The 16,976-nt window shown below is 47.0% G+C and overlaps 1 protein-coding gene across 1 annotated transcript; it reads left to right on the top strand.

Annotated features, from left to right (window-relative positions):
• Positions 1 to 3,855: 3,855 nt before the first annotated feature.
• Positions 3,856 to 14,836, top strand: IAPP (islet amyloid polypeptide). Its single transcript, XM_066589742.1, has 4 exons — positions 3,856 to 3,892; positions 13,141 to 13,238; positions 13,307 to 13,402; positions 14,211 to 14,836. The coding sequence occupies exons 2-4, from the start codon at positions 13,159 to 13,161 to the stop codon at positions 14,398 to 14,400; spliced, it is 366 nt and encodes a 121-aa protein (XP_066445839.1). The 5' UTR covers positions 3,856 to 3,892; positions 13,141 to 13,158; the 3' UTR covers positions 14,401 to 14,836.
• Positions 14,837 to 16,976: the final 2,140 nt, after the last annotated feature.

Below are 16,976 nucleotides of genomic sequence, written 5' to 3' on the forward strand. Positions count from 1 at the left end.
CACTGAGCTGCATTTCGATGTTTCGGGCTGAGTACAGTTGCAGTGGTATTTGGTGTTGCGGACCCTGAAGCGGTGTCTCCCTAGAAGTCGTTATCGGTGAGTCACCTCCTTAAGTGTGAAGACGACGAGTAAATGAAGTTCTTCGGAGAATCTTGCGTGTGACTCAAATCCTGAGACGGCAGAGGATTCAGGAAATGGTGCAATTAGATATTTTTAGCATTCAGAAGGTGAGACTCGTGATCAAAAATAAAGTTTTGGAAAGTGGATTGGGGACCCAGGGATAGCTGTCTGCCCCTCTCCCACTTTCCGCCAAACGGGTCAGATTCCCCATCGCACTATGTACATCCTAATATCCTGCAGTTCTCACTCCAACCGCTAGGCCAAATAATAGTCTAACACTTACCTTATGTACAGCAACCTCATAGGCCATAGACACAATGGACAGGAGGGGACTCATTGACTTCTAGGGGAAAGTTTTCTGAGCATGGCCTGTGAGCTGTGCAGGGAGGCAGAGGAGGTGAGCTGTGACCATCACCTATAGATTTAAAAAATATTCAGCCGCCCCGCTTCCCTGCTGGCCGCGCTCTCAGCGATCCAGCAATATTCGCTCTTGTGTAACATCATGGGGATGAGTGTAAGGCATTGTTTGCTTGACCCTCATTACGTGTAAAAGGGCCTTATCATACACTTAGTTCCTTTATAGACCGATCAGGATCCTGTTCAGCCATCTATTCCTTTATTTTAAAGTGTCTTGTCTTTCTTTGAGCGCATATATGTTAATAAAGATACATTTTTATTATTTTGTGTTTGGGAAGGTATAACCATTATGCTATTTCTTGCTTTTAGCAATTTCCTCGGTAATTGTTTATTTAGCCAGGTATACCATGGAGGGAGAGATGGATGGAGGGAGAGAAGAATGGAGGGATAGAAGAATGGAGAAGGAGAAGGATGTATGGAGGGAGGGAGAGAAGGACAAAGGGATAGAAGGATAGAGAGAAAGGGAAGGAGAGAAGGAAGGAGGGAAAGAAGGACGGAGGAGTAGAAGAACGGAGCAGGAGAAGGATGGGTGGAGGGAGAGAAGGATGGATGGGGGAGAGAAGGATGAATGAAGGTAAGGATGGATGTAGGGAGAGAAGGATGGGTGAAGGGAAGGATGAATGGTGAGAAGGATATTTGGAGAAAGAGCAGGATTGAGGGAGAGAAGGATGGATGGATGGATGGATGGATGGATGGAGAGAAGAACAGAGGCACAGAAGGATGGGAAGAGAGAAGGATGGATGGAGGGAGAGAAGGATGTTAAGATAGCAGGATGGATGAAGAGAAAGATGGAGGGGTAGACGACTGGAGGAGAAGGATGGATGGAGGGAGAGAGGAATGGATGGAGGGGTAGAAGAATGGAGGAGAAGGATGAATGGAGGGAGAGAAAGACAGATAGATAGAAGGATGGAGGAGTGAAAGAATTGAGGAGGAGATAGATGGATGGAGGGAGAGAAGAATGGAGGGGTAGAAGAATGGAGAAGGAGAAGGATGTATGGAGGGAGGGAGAGGACAGAGGGATAGAAGGATAGAGAGAAAGAGAAGAATGAATGGAAGGAGAGAAGGAAGGAGGGAAAGAAGGACGGAGGAGTAGAAGAATGGAGCAGGAGAAGGATGGGTGGAGGGAGAGAAGGATGGATGGGGGGAGAGAAGGATGAATGAAGGTAAAGATGGATGTAGGGAGAGAAGGATGGGTGAAGAGAAGGGTGAATGATGAGAAGGATATTTGGAGAAAGAGCAGGATTGAGGGAGAGAAGGATGGATGGATGGATGGATGGATGGATGGAGAGAAGAACAGAGGCACAGAAGGATGGGAAGAGAGAAGGATGGATGGAGGGAAAGAAGGACGTTAAGAGAGCAGGATAGATGAAGAGAAAGATGGAGGGGTAGAAGATTGGAGGAGAAGGATGGATGGAGGGAGAGAAGGATGGATGGAGAGAAGGATGGAGGGGTAGAAGAATGGAGGAGAAGGATGAATGGAGGGAGAGAAAGACAGATAGATAGAAGGATGGAGGGGGAAAGAATTGAGGAGGAGATAGATGGAGGGAGGAAGAGAAGGAGATAGGCATAGAAGGATGTGGAGAGAGAAGGATGGATGAGGGAGATAAGGACAGAAGGAGAGCAGGATGGATGTAGAGAAAGATGGAGGAGCAGAAGAATGGAGGAGAAAGATGGATGGAGGGAGAGAAGGATGGATGAAGAAAAGGATGGATGGAGAGAAGGATGGATGGAGGGAGAGAGAAGGATTGATGGAGGAGGAGAAGGATGGATGGAGGAAGAGAAGGATGGACAGAGGGAGAGATGGATGGGTAGATGGAGAGAAGGATGGATGGATGGAGGGACAGAAAGATGGATGGAGGGAGAGAGAAGGATGGAGTAAGAGAAGAATGGAGGAGAAGATGGATAGAAGGAGGGAGAGAAGGATGGGAAGAGAGAAGAATGGATGGAGGGACAGAAGGATGGATGGAGAGAAGAATGAAGGGGTAGAAGAATGGAGGAGGAGAAGGATGGATGAATGGAGGGAGAGAAGGACGGAGGGATAGAAGGATGGATGGATGGTTGGTGCAGTGTATTTTGTCCTGCCCTCATGTATGACTCGTCTCATCATCTCTTTCCTGTCTCTCGCTAGTAATGGCTTCCTCCTACGTCGTGTTGGTAAAATTGCGTTTAGTTTTTTTCTCCCTGACAAATGTGTTTCTAAAATAATTCATCGTAACGTGTCAGAGAAAAGTATCGACTGTCAGCGCTAATAGCGGATACGTCAGACCCTTCTCCATTAGGAGTCCGGAAACTGAGAAATCGTTATCAGCATGTAATAATAGAAACAAGAGATAATATGGTGGAGAATAATGAAATATAACATATATAATAATAGTGATATTACATATGACCACAAAGAAAGAAAATATACAGAAAAGCTAAACAGCAAAAATTGTCATCATAATGCAATCATAGAAACAAATATAAAGTATATATAATGATATCAAATTAGAAACTGAGAACATGGTCAGCGGAATGTGAGAAGAGCCTAATAATACAATACAAGAGGGGGAGGGGCTGCTGGGGTGTAATAATAAGGATGATAAGTGGCAGCTCCTTGTCTGATAATACTTCTCTTCTCCGCTGCATGCTCTGATTCATTCACAGCGATGTAGATAACAGGGTGTGGAGCTCCAAGTGTTACAGATGAGTGTAGACAGCAGGGGGCGCCATATTACAGAACAGATATTCACACGTCACCGATTTGTTGCAGACATTTCAATGAAATTCAGTTGCATAAATGTGAAAAGGATCCAGAAGGGAAGTTTTCAGTGCTGCTCTTTGTTCTGCCTCCCTCTTCCATTCTGGGTTTTGGGGACCCATTTCCTATCCTGGGTTCTGGATGTCCCCTCTACTAACCTGGGTCCTGGGGTCCCCTCTACTCTCCTGGGTGTTGGGGATCCCCTCTCCTATCCTGGGTATTGGGTCCCCACCCATATCCTGGGTGTTGGGGTCCCCTCACCTATCCTGAGTTTTGGGGTCCCATCTACTCACCTGGGTTTTGGGGGTCCACTATCCTATCCTGGGTTTTGGTGTCCCCTATTCTATCCTGGGTGTTGAGGGTCCCCTCTCCTATCCTAGGTGTTGGGGGTTCCTTCTCCACTTCTGGATGTTGGGGGTCCCTTCTCCTATCCTGGGTTCTGGGAGTCCTCTCTTCTGGATGCTGGGATCCCCGTCATGGCTATGCAGTGACACTAGTGTGTGTGCAGTGCCACCCCCAGGTGTGAGGGGTATATAAACTGGTAAGCAGTGAGAAGCAGCACTTTCCTGTATGACAGCTTGGAGACTCCTGCTGCTCCTGCGATCCAGCTCCTGGGTGAGTCCTCTCTGAGCAAGTTCCTATTGGCATATTTGCAAAGGGTTAACATTGACAGATGCTAGGCACACACAAGGTTATATCGCCCTTCTGCCAGGCATACATAGGATTATATTCCCCTCTACTTGGCACACACAGAATTATATCCCCCTCTACCTGGCACACAAAGGGTTATATCTCCCTCTACCTGGCACATACAGGATTATACCCCCTCTACCTGGCACACACAGAATTATATCCCCCCTCTACCTGGCACATAGAGGGTTATATCTCCCTCTACCTGGCACACACAGAGTTATATCCCCCTCTACCTGGCACATACAGTGTTATATCCCACTCTACCTGGCACACACAGGGTGATATCCCCCTCTAACTGGCACATACAGGGTTATATCTCCCTCTACCTGGGCACAGGGTTATATTCTCCTCTACCTTTCCAATACAGGGTTAAATTCCCATCTACCTGGCACACACAAGGTTTTATCCTCCTCTGCCTGGCAAACACATGAATATATCTCCCCTCTACCTGACACACACAGTGTTATATCCCCCTTCTACCTGGCACACACATAATTATATCCTCCCCTGCCTTGCACATACAGGATTGTATCCCCCCTCTACCTGGCACTCAAAGGGTTATATCCCACTCTGCCTGGCACACAGAGTAATATCCCCTTCTACCTGGCACAAACAGGTTTATATTCCCCTTTACCTGGCAGACACAGGGGTTCTATACCACTCTGCCTGGCACACCCATGGTTATATACCCCTTCTACCTGGCACACACATAATTATATCCTCCTCTACCTTGCACATACAGGATTGTATCCCCCTCTACCTGGCACTCAAAGGGTTATATCCCACTCTGCCTGGCACACAGAGTAATATCCCCTTCTACGTGGCACAAACAGGTTTATATTCCCCTTTACCTGGCAGACACAGGGGTTCTATGGGCACACCCATGGTTATAGCCTCCTCTACCTTTTCAACACATGGTTCTATCCTCCGTCTACCTGGCACACACATGGTTATATACCCCGCTACCCGGCACATGCATGGATTTATCCCCCAATACCTTGCATACGCATGATTATATCCCGCTCTACCTGGCACACACATGGTTATATCCCCTCCAACCAGGTACTCACATGGGTATGTCCCCCGAACCTGGCACACACATGGGTATAGCCCCCACTAGCTGGCACACACATGGTTATATCCCCCCCTACCAGGCACACACATGGCTTTGTCCCCCCCAACCTGGCAAACACATGGGTATATCCCCCTCTACCTTTCCAACACATGATTATATCCCCATCTACCTGCCACAAACAGGTTTATATCCTCCTCTACCTGACACACACAGGGTTATATTGCCCTTCAGCCTGGCACACAAAGGGTTATATCACACTCTGCCTGGCACACACATGGCTATATCCCCCTCTACCGGACACACAGAATTCTATTCCCCTCTGCCTGGCATACAAAGGGTTATATCAGAGACGTAACCTGAAGCTTCTGGGCCCCCATGCAAAATTTGTAACAGGGCCCCAAAATTTAATATTTTATTTATAGTACTGGGCTCCCTATATGGAGAAGAGAGGCCTTAAGGTCCCACTAAGACTCCTGGGGCCGGGTGCAACCGCATCCCCTGCATCCTCTATAGTTACGCCCGTTATATCCCCCCTCTACCTCGCACATACAAGGTTATATCCCCCTTCTGACTCGCACACATAGGATTATATTCCCCCTCTACCTAGCACAAAAAGGGTTCTATCCCTATCTGCCTGGTGCACACGGGGTTATATCCTCTTTCTACCTGGCACACCCAGGGTTATAGCACCTTCGGTCTGCCACACATAGTGCAATATCCCCCATCTAACTTACACACACACACATAATTATATCTCCCTCTGCCTGGTGCACAAACAGGGTTATATCCACCCTCTACCTAACACACATAATTATAATCCCCCACTACCTGGCACACATAGGATTATATCCCCCTCTACCTGGCAGACACAGGAATATATCCTTCTCGGTCAGGCACCTACAGGGTTATGTCCCCCTCTGCCTGGAACACATAGGATTTTAAACCCCCCCTACTGGCACACACAGGGTTAAATACCCCCTCTACCTAGCACAGACAGGGCTATATTGCCTTCTGCTTATCACCCACAGAATAATATCCACCCTCTACTTGGTACACGCAGGGGTATATCCTATCTTCTGCCTGGCACATATAGGATTATATTCCCCCCATACCTGGCAGACACAGGGTTATATGTCCCTTTACCTGGTATACACATCGTTAAATGACTCTCTGCCTGGTACACAAAGGGTTATATCCTCTTTCTTCTGGCACAAACGGGTTTATATCTCACTTTACCTGGCACACACAGAGTTAGATCACCTTCTGTCTGGCACACAAATGGTTATATTCCCCCCTATCTGGCATATACAGAGTTATATTCCCCTCTACCTTGTACACACAGGGTTATATCCCACAGGGAATTATCCCTCCTCTACCTGGCACACAAAGGGTTATATCCCACTCTGCCTCGCACACACAGTGTAATATTGCACCTATACCTGGCACTCACATGGTTATACCCCCTTCTACCTGGCACACACAGGGTTATATCCCCCTCTGCCTGGCAGACACAGGGTTATAACGCCCTTTACCTGGTATACACAGGGTTATATCCCCCTCTCGTTTCTAACACAGGGTTCTATCCCCCTCTGCCTGGCACACACAGGGTCAAATCACCTTCTGTCTGGCACACACATGGTTATATCCCCCTCTACCTTTCCAGCACATGATTATATCCCCCTCTACCTGGCACACATATGGTTATATCCCCTTCTACCTGGCACACACAGGGTTATATCCCCCTGTACCTGGCACACACAGGGTTATATCCCCCTCTACTTGGCACTCACAGGGTTATATCCCCCTCGACCTGGCACACACAGGGTTATATCCCCCTCTACTTTTTCAACACAGGGTTATATCTCCCTGCTGCTTGGCACACACAGGATTATATTCCTCCTCTACCTAGCACACAAAGCGTTATATCCCACTTTGCCTGGCGCACACACAGAGTTATATTCCACTCTGCCTGGTACACACAGTGTAATTTTCCCCCCTCTACCTAGCACACAAAGGGTTATATCTCCCTCTACCTGGCACATACAGGATTATACCCCCTCTACCTGGCACACACAGAATTATATCCCCCCTCTACCTGGCACATAGAGGGTTATATCTCCCTCTACCTGGCACACACAGAGTTATATCCCCCTCTACCTGGCACATACAGTGTTATATCCCACTCTACCTGGCACACACAGAGTTATATCCCCCTCTAACTGGCACATACAGGGTTATATCTCCCTCTACCTGGGCACAGGGTTATATTCTCCTCTACCTTTCCAATACAGGGTTAAATTCCTATCTACCTGGCACACACAAGGTTTTATCCTCCTCTGCCTGGCAAACACATGACTATATCTCCCCTCTACCTGACACACACAGTGTTATATCCCCCTTTTACCTGGCACACACATAATTATATCCTCCCCTGCCTTGCACATACAGGATTGTATCCCCCCTCTACCTGGCACTCAAAGGGTTATATCCCACTCTGCCTGGCACACAGAGTAATATCCCCTTCTACCTGGCACAAACAGGTTTATATTCCCCTTTACCTGGCAGACACAGGGGTTCTATCCCCCTCTGCCTGGCACACCCATGGTTATAGCCCCCTCTACCTTTTCAACACATGGTTCTATCCTCCGTCTACCTGGCACACACATGGTTATATACCCCGCTACCTGGCACATGCATGGATTTATCCCCCAATACCTTGCATACGCATGATTATATCCCGCTCTACCTGGCACACACATGGTTATATCCCCTCCAACCTGGTACTCACATGGGTATGTCCCCCCAACCTGGCACACACATGGGTATAGCCCCCACTACCTGGCACACACATGGTTATATCCCCCCTACCAGGCACACACATGGCTTTGTCCCCCCCCAACCTGGCAAACACATGGGTATATCCCCCTCTACCTTTCCAACACATGATTATATCCCCATCTACCTGCCACAAACAGGTTTATATCCTCCTCTACCTGACACACAAAGGGTTATATTGCCCTTCAGCCTGGCACACAAAGGGTTATATCACACTCTGCCTGGCACACACATGGCTATATCCCCCTCTACCGGACACACAGAATTCTATTCCCCTCTGCCTGGCATACAAAGGGTTATATCAGAGACGTAACCTGAAGCTTCTGGGCCCCCATGCAAAATTTGTAACAGGGCCCCAAAATTTAATATTTTATTTATAGTACTGGGCTCCCTATATGGAGAAGAGAGGCCTTAAGGTCCCACTAAGACTCCTGGGGCCGGGTGCAACCGCATCCCCTGCATCCTCTATAGTTACGCCCGTTATATCCCCCCTCTACCTCGCACATACAAGGTTATATCCCCCTTCTGACTCGCACACATAGGATTATATTCCCCCTCTACCTAGCACAAAAAGGGTTCTATCCCTATCTGCCTGGTGCACACGGGGTTATATCCTCTTTCTACCTGGCACACCCAGGGTTATAGCACCTTCGGTCTGCCACACATAGTGCAATATCCCCCATCTAACTTACACACACACACATAATTATATCTCCTTCTGCCTGGTGCACAAACAGGGTTATATCCACCCTCTACCTAACACACATAATTATAATCCCCCACTACCTGGCACACATAGGATTATATCCCCCTCTACCTGGCAGACACAGGAATATATCCTTCTCGGTCAGGCACATACAGGGTTATGTCCCCCTCTGCCTGGAACACATAGGATTTTAAACCCCCCCTACTGGCACACACAGGGTTAAATACCCCCTCTACCTAGCACAGACAGGGCTATATTGCCTTCTGCTTATCACCCACAGAATAATATCCACCCTCTACTTGGTACACGCAGGGGTATATCCTATCTTCTGCCTGGCACATATAGGATTATATTCCCCCCATACCTGGCAGACACAGGGTTATATGTCCCTTTACCTGGTATACACATCGTTAAATGACTCTCTGCCTGGTACACAAAGGGTTATATCCTCTTTCTTCTGGCACAAACGGGTTTATATCCCACTTTACCTGGCACACACAGAGTTAGATCACCTTCTGTCTGGCACACAAATGGTTATATTCCCCCCTATCTGGCATATACAGAGTTATATTCCCCTCTACCTTGTACACACAGGGTTATATCCCACAGGGAATTATCCCTCCTCTACCTGGCACACAAAGGGTTATATCCCACTCTGCCTCGCACACACAGTGTAATATTGCACCTATACCTGGCACTCACATGGTTATACCCCCTTCTACCTGGCACACACAGGGTTATATCCCCCTCTGCCTGGCAGACACAGGGTTATAACGCCCTTTACCTGGTATACACAGGGTTATATCCCCCTCTCGTTTCTAACACAGGGTTCTATCCCCCTCTGCCTGGCACACACAGGGTCAAATCACCTTCTGTCTGGCACACACATGGTTATATCCCCCTCTACCTTTCCAGCACATGATTATATCCCCCTCTACCTGGCACACATATGGTTATATCCCCTTCTACCTGGCACACACAGGGTTATATCCCCCTGTACCTGGCACACACAGGGTTATATCCCCCTCTACTTGGCACTCACAGGGTTATATCCCCCTCGACCTGGCACACACAGGGTTATATCCCCCTCTACTTTTTCAACACAGGGTTATATCTCCCTGCTGCTTGGCACACACAGGATTATATTCCTCCTCTACCTAGCACACAAAGCGTTATATCCCACTTTGCCTGGCGCACACACAGAGTTATATTCCACTCTGCCTGGTACACACAGGGTAATTTTCCCCCCTCTACCTAGCACACAAAGGGTTATATCTCCCTCTACCTGGCACATACAGGATTATACCCCCTCTACCTGGCACACACAGAATTATATCCCCCCTCTACCTGGCACATAGAGGGTTATATCTCCCTCTACCTGGCACACACAGAGTTATATCCCCCTCTACCTGGCACATACAGTGTTATATCCCACTCTACCTGGCACACACAGAGTTATATCCCCCTCTAACTGGCACATACAGGGTTATATCTCCCTCTACCTGGGCACAGGGTTATATTCTCCTCTACCTTTCCAATACAGGGTTAAATTCCTATCTACCTGGCACACACAAGGTTTTATCCTCCTCTGCCTGGCAAACACATGACTATATCTCCCCTCTACCTGACACACACAGTGTTATATCCCCCTTTTACCTGGCACACACATAATTATATCCTCCCCTGCCTTGCACATACAGGATTGTATCCCCCCTCTACCTGGCACTCAAAGGGTTATATCCCACTCTGCCTGGCACACAGAGTAATATCCCCTTCTACCTGGCACAAACAGGTTTATATTCCCCTTTACCTGGCAGACACAGGGGTTCTATCCCCCTCTGCCTGGCACACCCATGGTTATAGCCCCCTCTACCTTTTCAACACATGGTTCTATCCTCCGTCTACCTGGCACACACATGGTTATATACCCCGCTACCTGGCACATGCATGGATTTATCCCCCAATACCTTGCATACGCATGATTATATCCCGCTCTACCTGGCACACACATGGTTATATCCCCTCCAACCTGGTACTCACATGGGTATGTCCCCCCAACCTGGCACACACATGGGTATAGCCCCCACTAGCTGGCACACACATGGTTATATCCCCCCTACCAGGCACACACATGGCTTTGTCCCCCCCAACCTGGCAAACACATGGGTATATCCCCCTCTACCTTTCCAACACATGATTATATCCCCATCTACCTGCCACAAACAGGTTTATATCCTCCTCTACCTGACACACAAAGGGTTATATTGCCCTTCAACCTGGCACACAAAGGGTTATATCACACTCTGCCTGGCACACACATGGCTATATCCCCCTCTACCGGACACACAGAATTCTATTCCCCTCTGCCTGGCATACAAAGGGTTATATTAGAGGCGTAACCTGAAGCTTCTGGGCCCCCATGCAAAATTTGTAACAGGGCCCCAAAATTTAATATTTTATTTATAGTACTGGGCTCCCTATATGGAGAAGAGAGGCCTTAAGGTCCCACTAAGACTCCTGGGGCCGGGTGCAACCGCATCCCCTGCATCCTGTATAGTTACGCCCGTTATATCCCCCCTCTACCTCGCACATACAAGGTTATATCCCCCTTCTGACTCGCACACATAGGATTATATTCCCCCTCTACCTAGCACAAAAAGGGTTCTGTCCCTATCTGCCTGGTGCACACGGGGTTATATCCTCTTTCTACCTGGCACACCCAGGGTTATAGCACCTTCGGTCTGCCACACATAGTGCAATATCCCCCATCTAACTTACACACACACACATAATTATATCTCCCTCTGCCTGGTGCACAAACAGGGTTCTATCCACCCTCTACCTAACACACATAATTATAATCCCCCACTACCTGGCACACATAGGATTATATCCCCCTCTACCTGGCAGACACAGGAATATATCCTTCTCGGTCAGGCACATACAGGGTTATGTCCCCCTCTGCCTGGAACACATAGGATTTTAACCCCCCCCTACTGGCACACACAGGGTTAAATACCCCCTCTACCTAGCACAGACAGGGCTATATTGCATTCTGCCTATCACCCACAGAATAATATCCACCCTCTACTTGGCACACGCAGGGGTATATCCTATCTTCTGCCTGGCACATATAGGATTATATTCCTCCTCTACCTGGCACACAAAGGGTTATAACCCACTCTACAAAGTAATATTCACCCTATACTTAGCACACACAGGGTTAAATCACCCTTCTCCATGGCACACGCAGGGTTGTATCCCCCTCTACCTGGCATACACAAAGTTGCATCCCCCTCTACCTTGCACACACATGGTTATATCCCCCGGTATTAGTGTATCTTGAACACTAATACCATATCCCCCTTTACCTTTCCAACACAGGGTTATATTTCCCTCTAACTGGCACACACAGGGTTATATCCCCCTGCTGCTTGGCACACACAGGATTATATTCCTCCTCTACCTAGCACACAAAGCGTTATATCCCACTTTGCCTGGCGCACACACAGGGTTATATTCCACTCTGCCTGGTACACACAGGGTAATTTTCCCCCCTCAACCAGGCCCCCACAGAGTTACACACTCCCTATACCTGGCAGACACAGGGTTATATGTCCCTTTACCTGGTATACACATCGTTAAATGACTCTCTGCCTGGTACACAAAGGGTTATATCCTCTTCTGGCACAAACGGGTTTTTATCCCACTTTACCTGGCACACACAGAGTTAGATCACCTTCTGTCTGGCACACAAATGGTTATATTCCCCTCTATCTGGCATATACAGAGTTATATTCCCCTCTACCTTGTACACACAGGGTTATATCCCACAGGGAATTATCCCTCCTCTACCTGGCACACAAAGGGTTATATCCCACTCTGCCTCGCACACACAGTGTAATATTGCACCTATACCTGGCACTCACATGGTTATACCCCCTTCTACCTGGCACACACAGGGTTATATCCCCCTCTGCCTGGCAGACACAGGGTTATATCGCCCTTTACCTGGTATACACAGGGTTATATCCCCCTCTCGTTTCTAACACAGGGTTCTATCCCCCTCTGCCTGGCACACACAGGGTCAAATCACCTTCTGTCTGGCACACACATGGTTATATCCCCCTCTACCTTTCCAGCACATGATTATATCCCCCTCTACCTGGCACACATATGGTTATATCCCCTTCTACCTGGCACACACAGGGTTATATCCCCCTGTACCTGGCACACACAGGGTTATATCCCCCTCTACCTGGCACACAAAGGGTTATATCCCCCTCTACTTTTCCAACACAGGGTTATATCTCCCTCTACTTGGCACACACTGGGTTTTATTCCCCTTTTACCTGGTATACACATGGTGAAATCACTCTCTGCCTGTCACACACGGTTATATCCCCCCTGCATGGCACACAAAAGGTCATATCCCCCTTTTCCTGACACACGAAGGGTTATAACCCCATCAGAATAACACACACAGGGTTATATCCTCCACTGGCAGCGCTGTATTAGGGGCCCCTGGAGTGATCTGTAGTCTTTACTCCTCAGTTCCCTCTAGAGAATACAATGAGGCACCCAGGGCTGAGCCTCCTCTGCCTCCTGCTGTTGGTGACCCTCAGCTGCTTGGACGCGGCCCCCACGGACAGGTGAGTGTGATTGCAGCCGACGCTTAGTGGTCCGCAGAGCTCACATTTACTATACCCTCTATGCACAGAATGACTCGTGATATCCCCAATGTGAGCACAGAGAAGGAACGGATCCCCAACGTGAGCAACCGCCCAGTTCTGCTGGAGAGCAACCGGCAAAAGAGGTAACATTGGATTAACTCATTATACTATCAGCCTAGCAACTAAGGTGATATACTACTGACTACTACACCTCCAGCGATGTGCAGAACATCCACTCTCCCTCCTGATACACTGTGATATATCCTGCAGACTATTAAACCGCTCACCCCTGTGGAGATCTAGTGACATAGCAAGGCTGAAAATAGATGATGTGAGAGATCTCTGTATTGACCCCTGATATATCTATACATAGTTATTAGAGCGCCCCCTTGTTACAGTCCTGGGAATAATAGATGATGGGAGAGATCTCTGTACTGACCCCTGATATTTTATACATTGTTATTAGAGCACCCTCTTGTTACAGTCTTGGGTATAATGGATAATGGGGAAGATCTCTGTACCGACCCCTAATATATTTTACAGAGTTTTCAGAGCGCCCCCTTGTTACAGTCCTGGGTATAAATAGATGATGTGAGAGATCTCTGTACTGACCCCTCTTATAGCTATACAGTTATTAGAGCGCCCCCTTGTTACAGTTCTGGGTATAATAGATGATGGGACAGATCTCTGTACTGACCCTGATATATCTATACATAGTTATTAGAGCGCCCCCTTGTTACAATCCTGGGTTTAAATAGATGATGGGAGAGATCTCTGTACTGACCCATGATATATCTATACATAGTTATTAGAGCGCCCCCTTGTTACAGCCTGTGTATAATAGATAATGGGAGAGATTTCTGTACTAACCCCTGATATATCTATATACATTTCTACTGATTGTTGCTTTGAGCTTCTTTATATACTCTCCATTTGTTCCCTCTTCTGCAGGAGTCGTGTGGAGAAGAGGAAATGTAACACAGCGACTTGTGTCACTCAGCGTTTGGCCGACTTTTTGGTGAGATCTAGCAATAGCCACGGTCCGATCTATGCACCTACAAATGTTGGCTCCTTCACTTACGGAAAAAGAGACGTTGTGGGTCTTCTACGCCGGGAATCCTTCGACTATCTGCAGCATTAGCCAATCACTTTGCTCCTAGAGACTCCATATAAAAAAAGAGCGAACGCAGAACTTTAACTCAATTACCGTCACATCTGGCCCCTCCTCCAGCTCCGCCCATTTTCTGAAGGTTTTGAAAGGCTTCTTTAAGCTGTTCAAACCCCAAACCCTTCCAATCGGCTGCATAGAAGACAAAGGGTTAAAGGGCCTCTCTGTCCTCATCTGTCACTGATTCTTCGCCTTCATTTCTCTGAAGAGAGCATATCAGAGCCAGGAGCAGCTTCCTGCAGACGTGTCAGGGGATTCCAAACCAAAAATTATGTGACCCCCTGACATGTCTGATTAGAATTCGAGAGGTGGCCAGAAACCCAATGCAAAGCGGACGGCGCAAAAGGGTATACCACCGCCCACTATGTACATATAGAATGAATCTCTGTAAACAGCGGAGTCACTGCACACCTGATATTATGCTGTATTGTAATCCAAAGTTGAACTCATAGCGTATGTACACAGGGAGTGCGGCTCTGGATTATAATACAGGATGTAACTCAGCAGCAGTACAGGATAAGTAATGTATGTACACAGTGACTCCAGCAGCAGAATAGTGAGTGCAGCTCTGGAGTATAATATAGGATGTAACTCAGGATCAGTACAGGATAAGTAATGTATGTACACAGTGACGCCAGCAGCAGAATAGTGAGTGAAGCTCTGGAGTATAATACAGGATGTAACTCAGGATCAGTACAGGATAAGTAATGTATGTACACAGTGACTCCAGCAGCAGAATAGTGAGTGCAGCTCTGGAGTATAATATAGGATGTAACTCAGGATCAGTATAGGGTAAGTAATGTATGTACACAGTGACTCCACAGCAGAATAGTGAGTGAAGCTCTGGAGTATAATATACGATGTAACTCAGGATCAGTATAGGATAAGTAATGTATGTACACAGTGACTCCACCAGCAGAATAGTGAGTGCAGCTCTGGAGTATAATACAGGATAAGTAATGTATGTACAGAGTGACTCTGCTGTTAATTAAGGTCCATGATGGAGTCTCCTCCCTATCGTATAATGTCTGGAATGGGGGAAGGGAGGACTATGGTTGTCACAGACTGCAGCGTATTTCAGTTAAAGACTCTGTGTCGCTCCCCTCATGCCGACACCATGCACTCTCTTTTGTTCCAACCCTGGTACCATCAAACAGTGCCTTCTCCCACCTACGTGAACCTTCTTGCCCTCTGTCCCATTCAGTCCAGCATGTCGCATACCGGCCTCAGTGTTTTCTAAAGATAAATAAACCGGAGACGAACGCGGCGAGTGCTTTTTTTATTGACCAAATAATAAAAAAACAACATGAAGAGTCGTCTCTGCAGTCACTGAACATACAGGTGTGAGCTGGGAAATCCTGATGGACTCTGCTGCTGGCATCCAGCACCTCCCCTCCGGCCGTAGAAGACTTCCTGCCGCGGTCCACGATTGCACACGTATAATGGTTACAGTGAGGTAGAAGACACATGGGTATTCTAAGACAGAGATGTACAACAGACTCTGCTACGGTGCGATACAGATATATAACGGTTACAGTTACACTCCGTGAGGCAAAAATATAATGATTACAGTTACAGTTGGTGATGCAAATAAATAAAGATTACAGTTATAGTCGGGGAGGCACAGATATATAATGGTTACAGCTACAGTCAGAGAGGTAAATATATAATGTATACAGTTACAGTCATGGAGGCACAGATATATAATAGTTACAGCTACAGTCGGTGAAGCACAAATACATAATAGTTACAGTCAGTGAGGCACAGGTACATAATGGTTACAGCTACAGTCAGTGAAGCAAATTAGAGTTACGATCGGTAAAGCACGAATATATATCGGTTACAGTTACAGTTGGTGAAGCAAATATATAATGATTACAGTTACAGTCGGGGAGGCACAGATATATAATGGTTACAGCTACAGTCGGGGAGGCACAGATATATAATGATTACAATTACCATCGGTGAGACAAAAATATAATCGCTACAGTTACAGTCGGTGATGCAAATACATAATGGTTACAGTTACAGTTAGTAATGCAAATATATAATAATTACAGTTACAGTCGGGAAGGCACAGATATATAATGTTTACAGCTACAGTCGGTGGGGCAAAAATATAATGGTTACAGCTACAGTTGGTGATGCAAATATATAGTGTATACAGTTATAGACGGGGAGGCACAGATATATAATGGTTACAGCTACAGTCTGGGAGGCACAGATATATAATGGTTACAGCTACAGTCGATGAGGCAAAAATATAATGGTTACACCTACAGTCGGTGATGCACAGATAGATAATAGTTATAGCTACATTGAGGCACAGATTTATAATAGTTACAGCTACAATCGGTGAAGCACAAATATATAATGGTTACAGTCAGTGAGGCACAGGTACATAATGGTTACAGCTACAGTCAGTGAAGCAAATTAGAGTTACGATCGGTAAAGCACGAATATATAATGGTTACAGTTACAGTTGGTGAAGCAAATATATAATGATTACAGTTACAGTCGGGGAGGCACAGATATATAATGGTTACAGC

This window comes from Eleutherodactylus coqui, chromosome 2 (assembly GCF_035609145.1).
Source record: "Eleutherodactylus coqui strain aEleCoq1 chromosome 2, aEleCoq1.hap1, whole genome shotgun sequence".
Classification (NCBI taxonomy): Eukaryota; Metazoa; Chordata; class Amphibia; order Anura; family Eleutherodactylidae; genus Eleutherodactylus; species Eleutherodactylus coqui.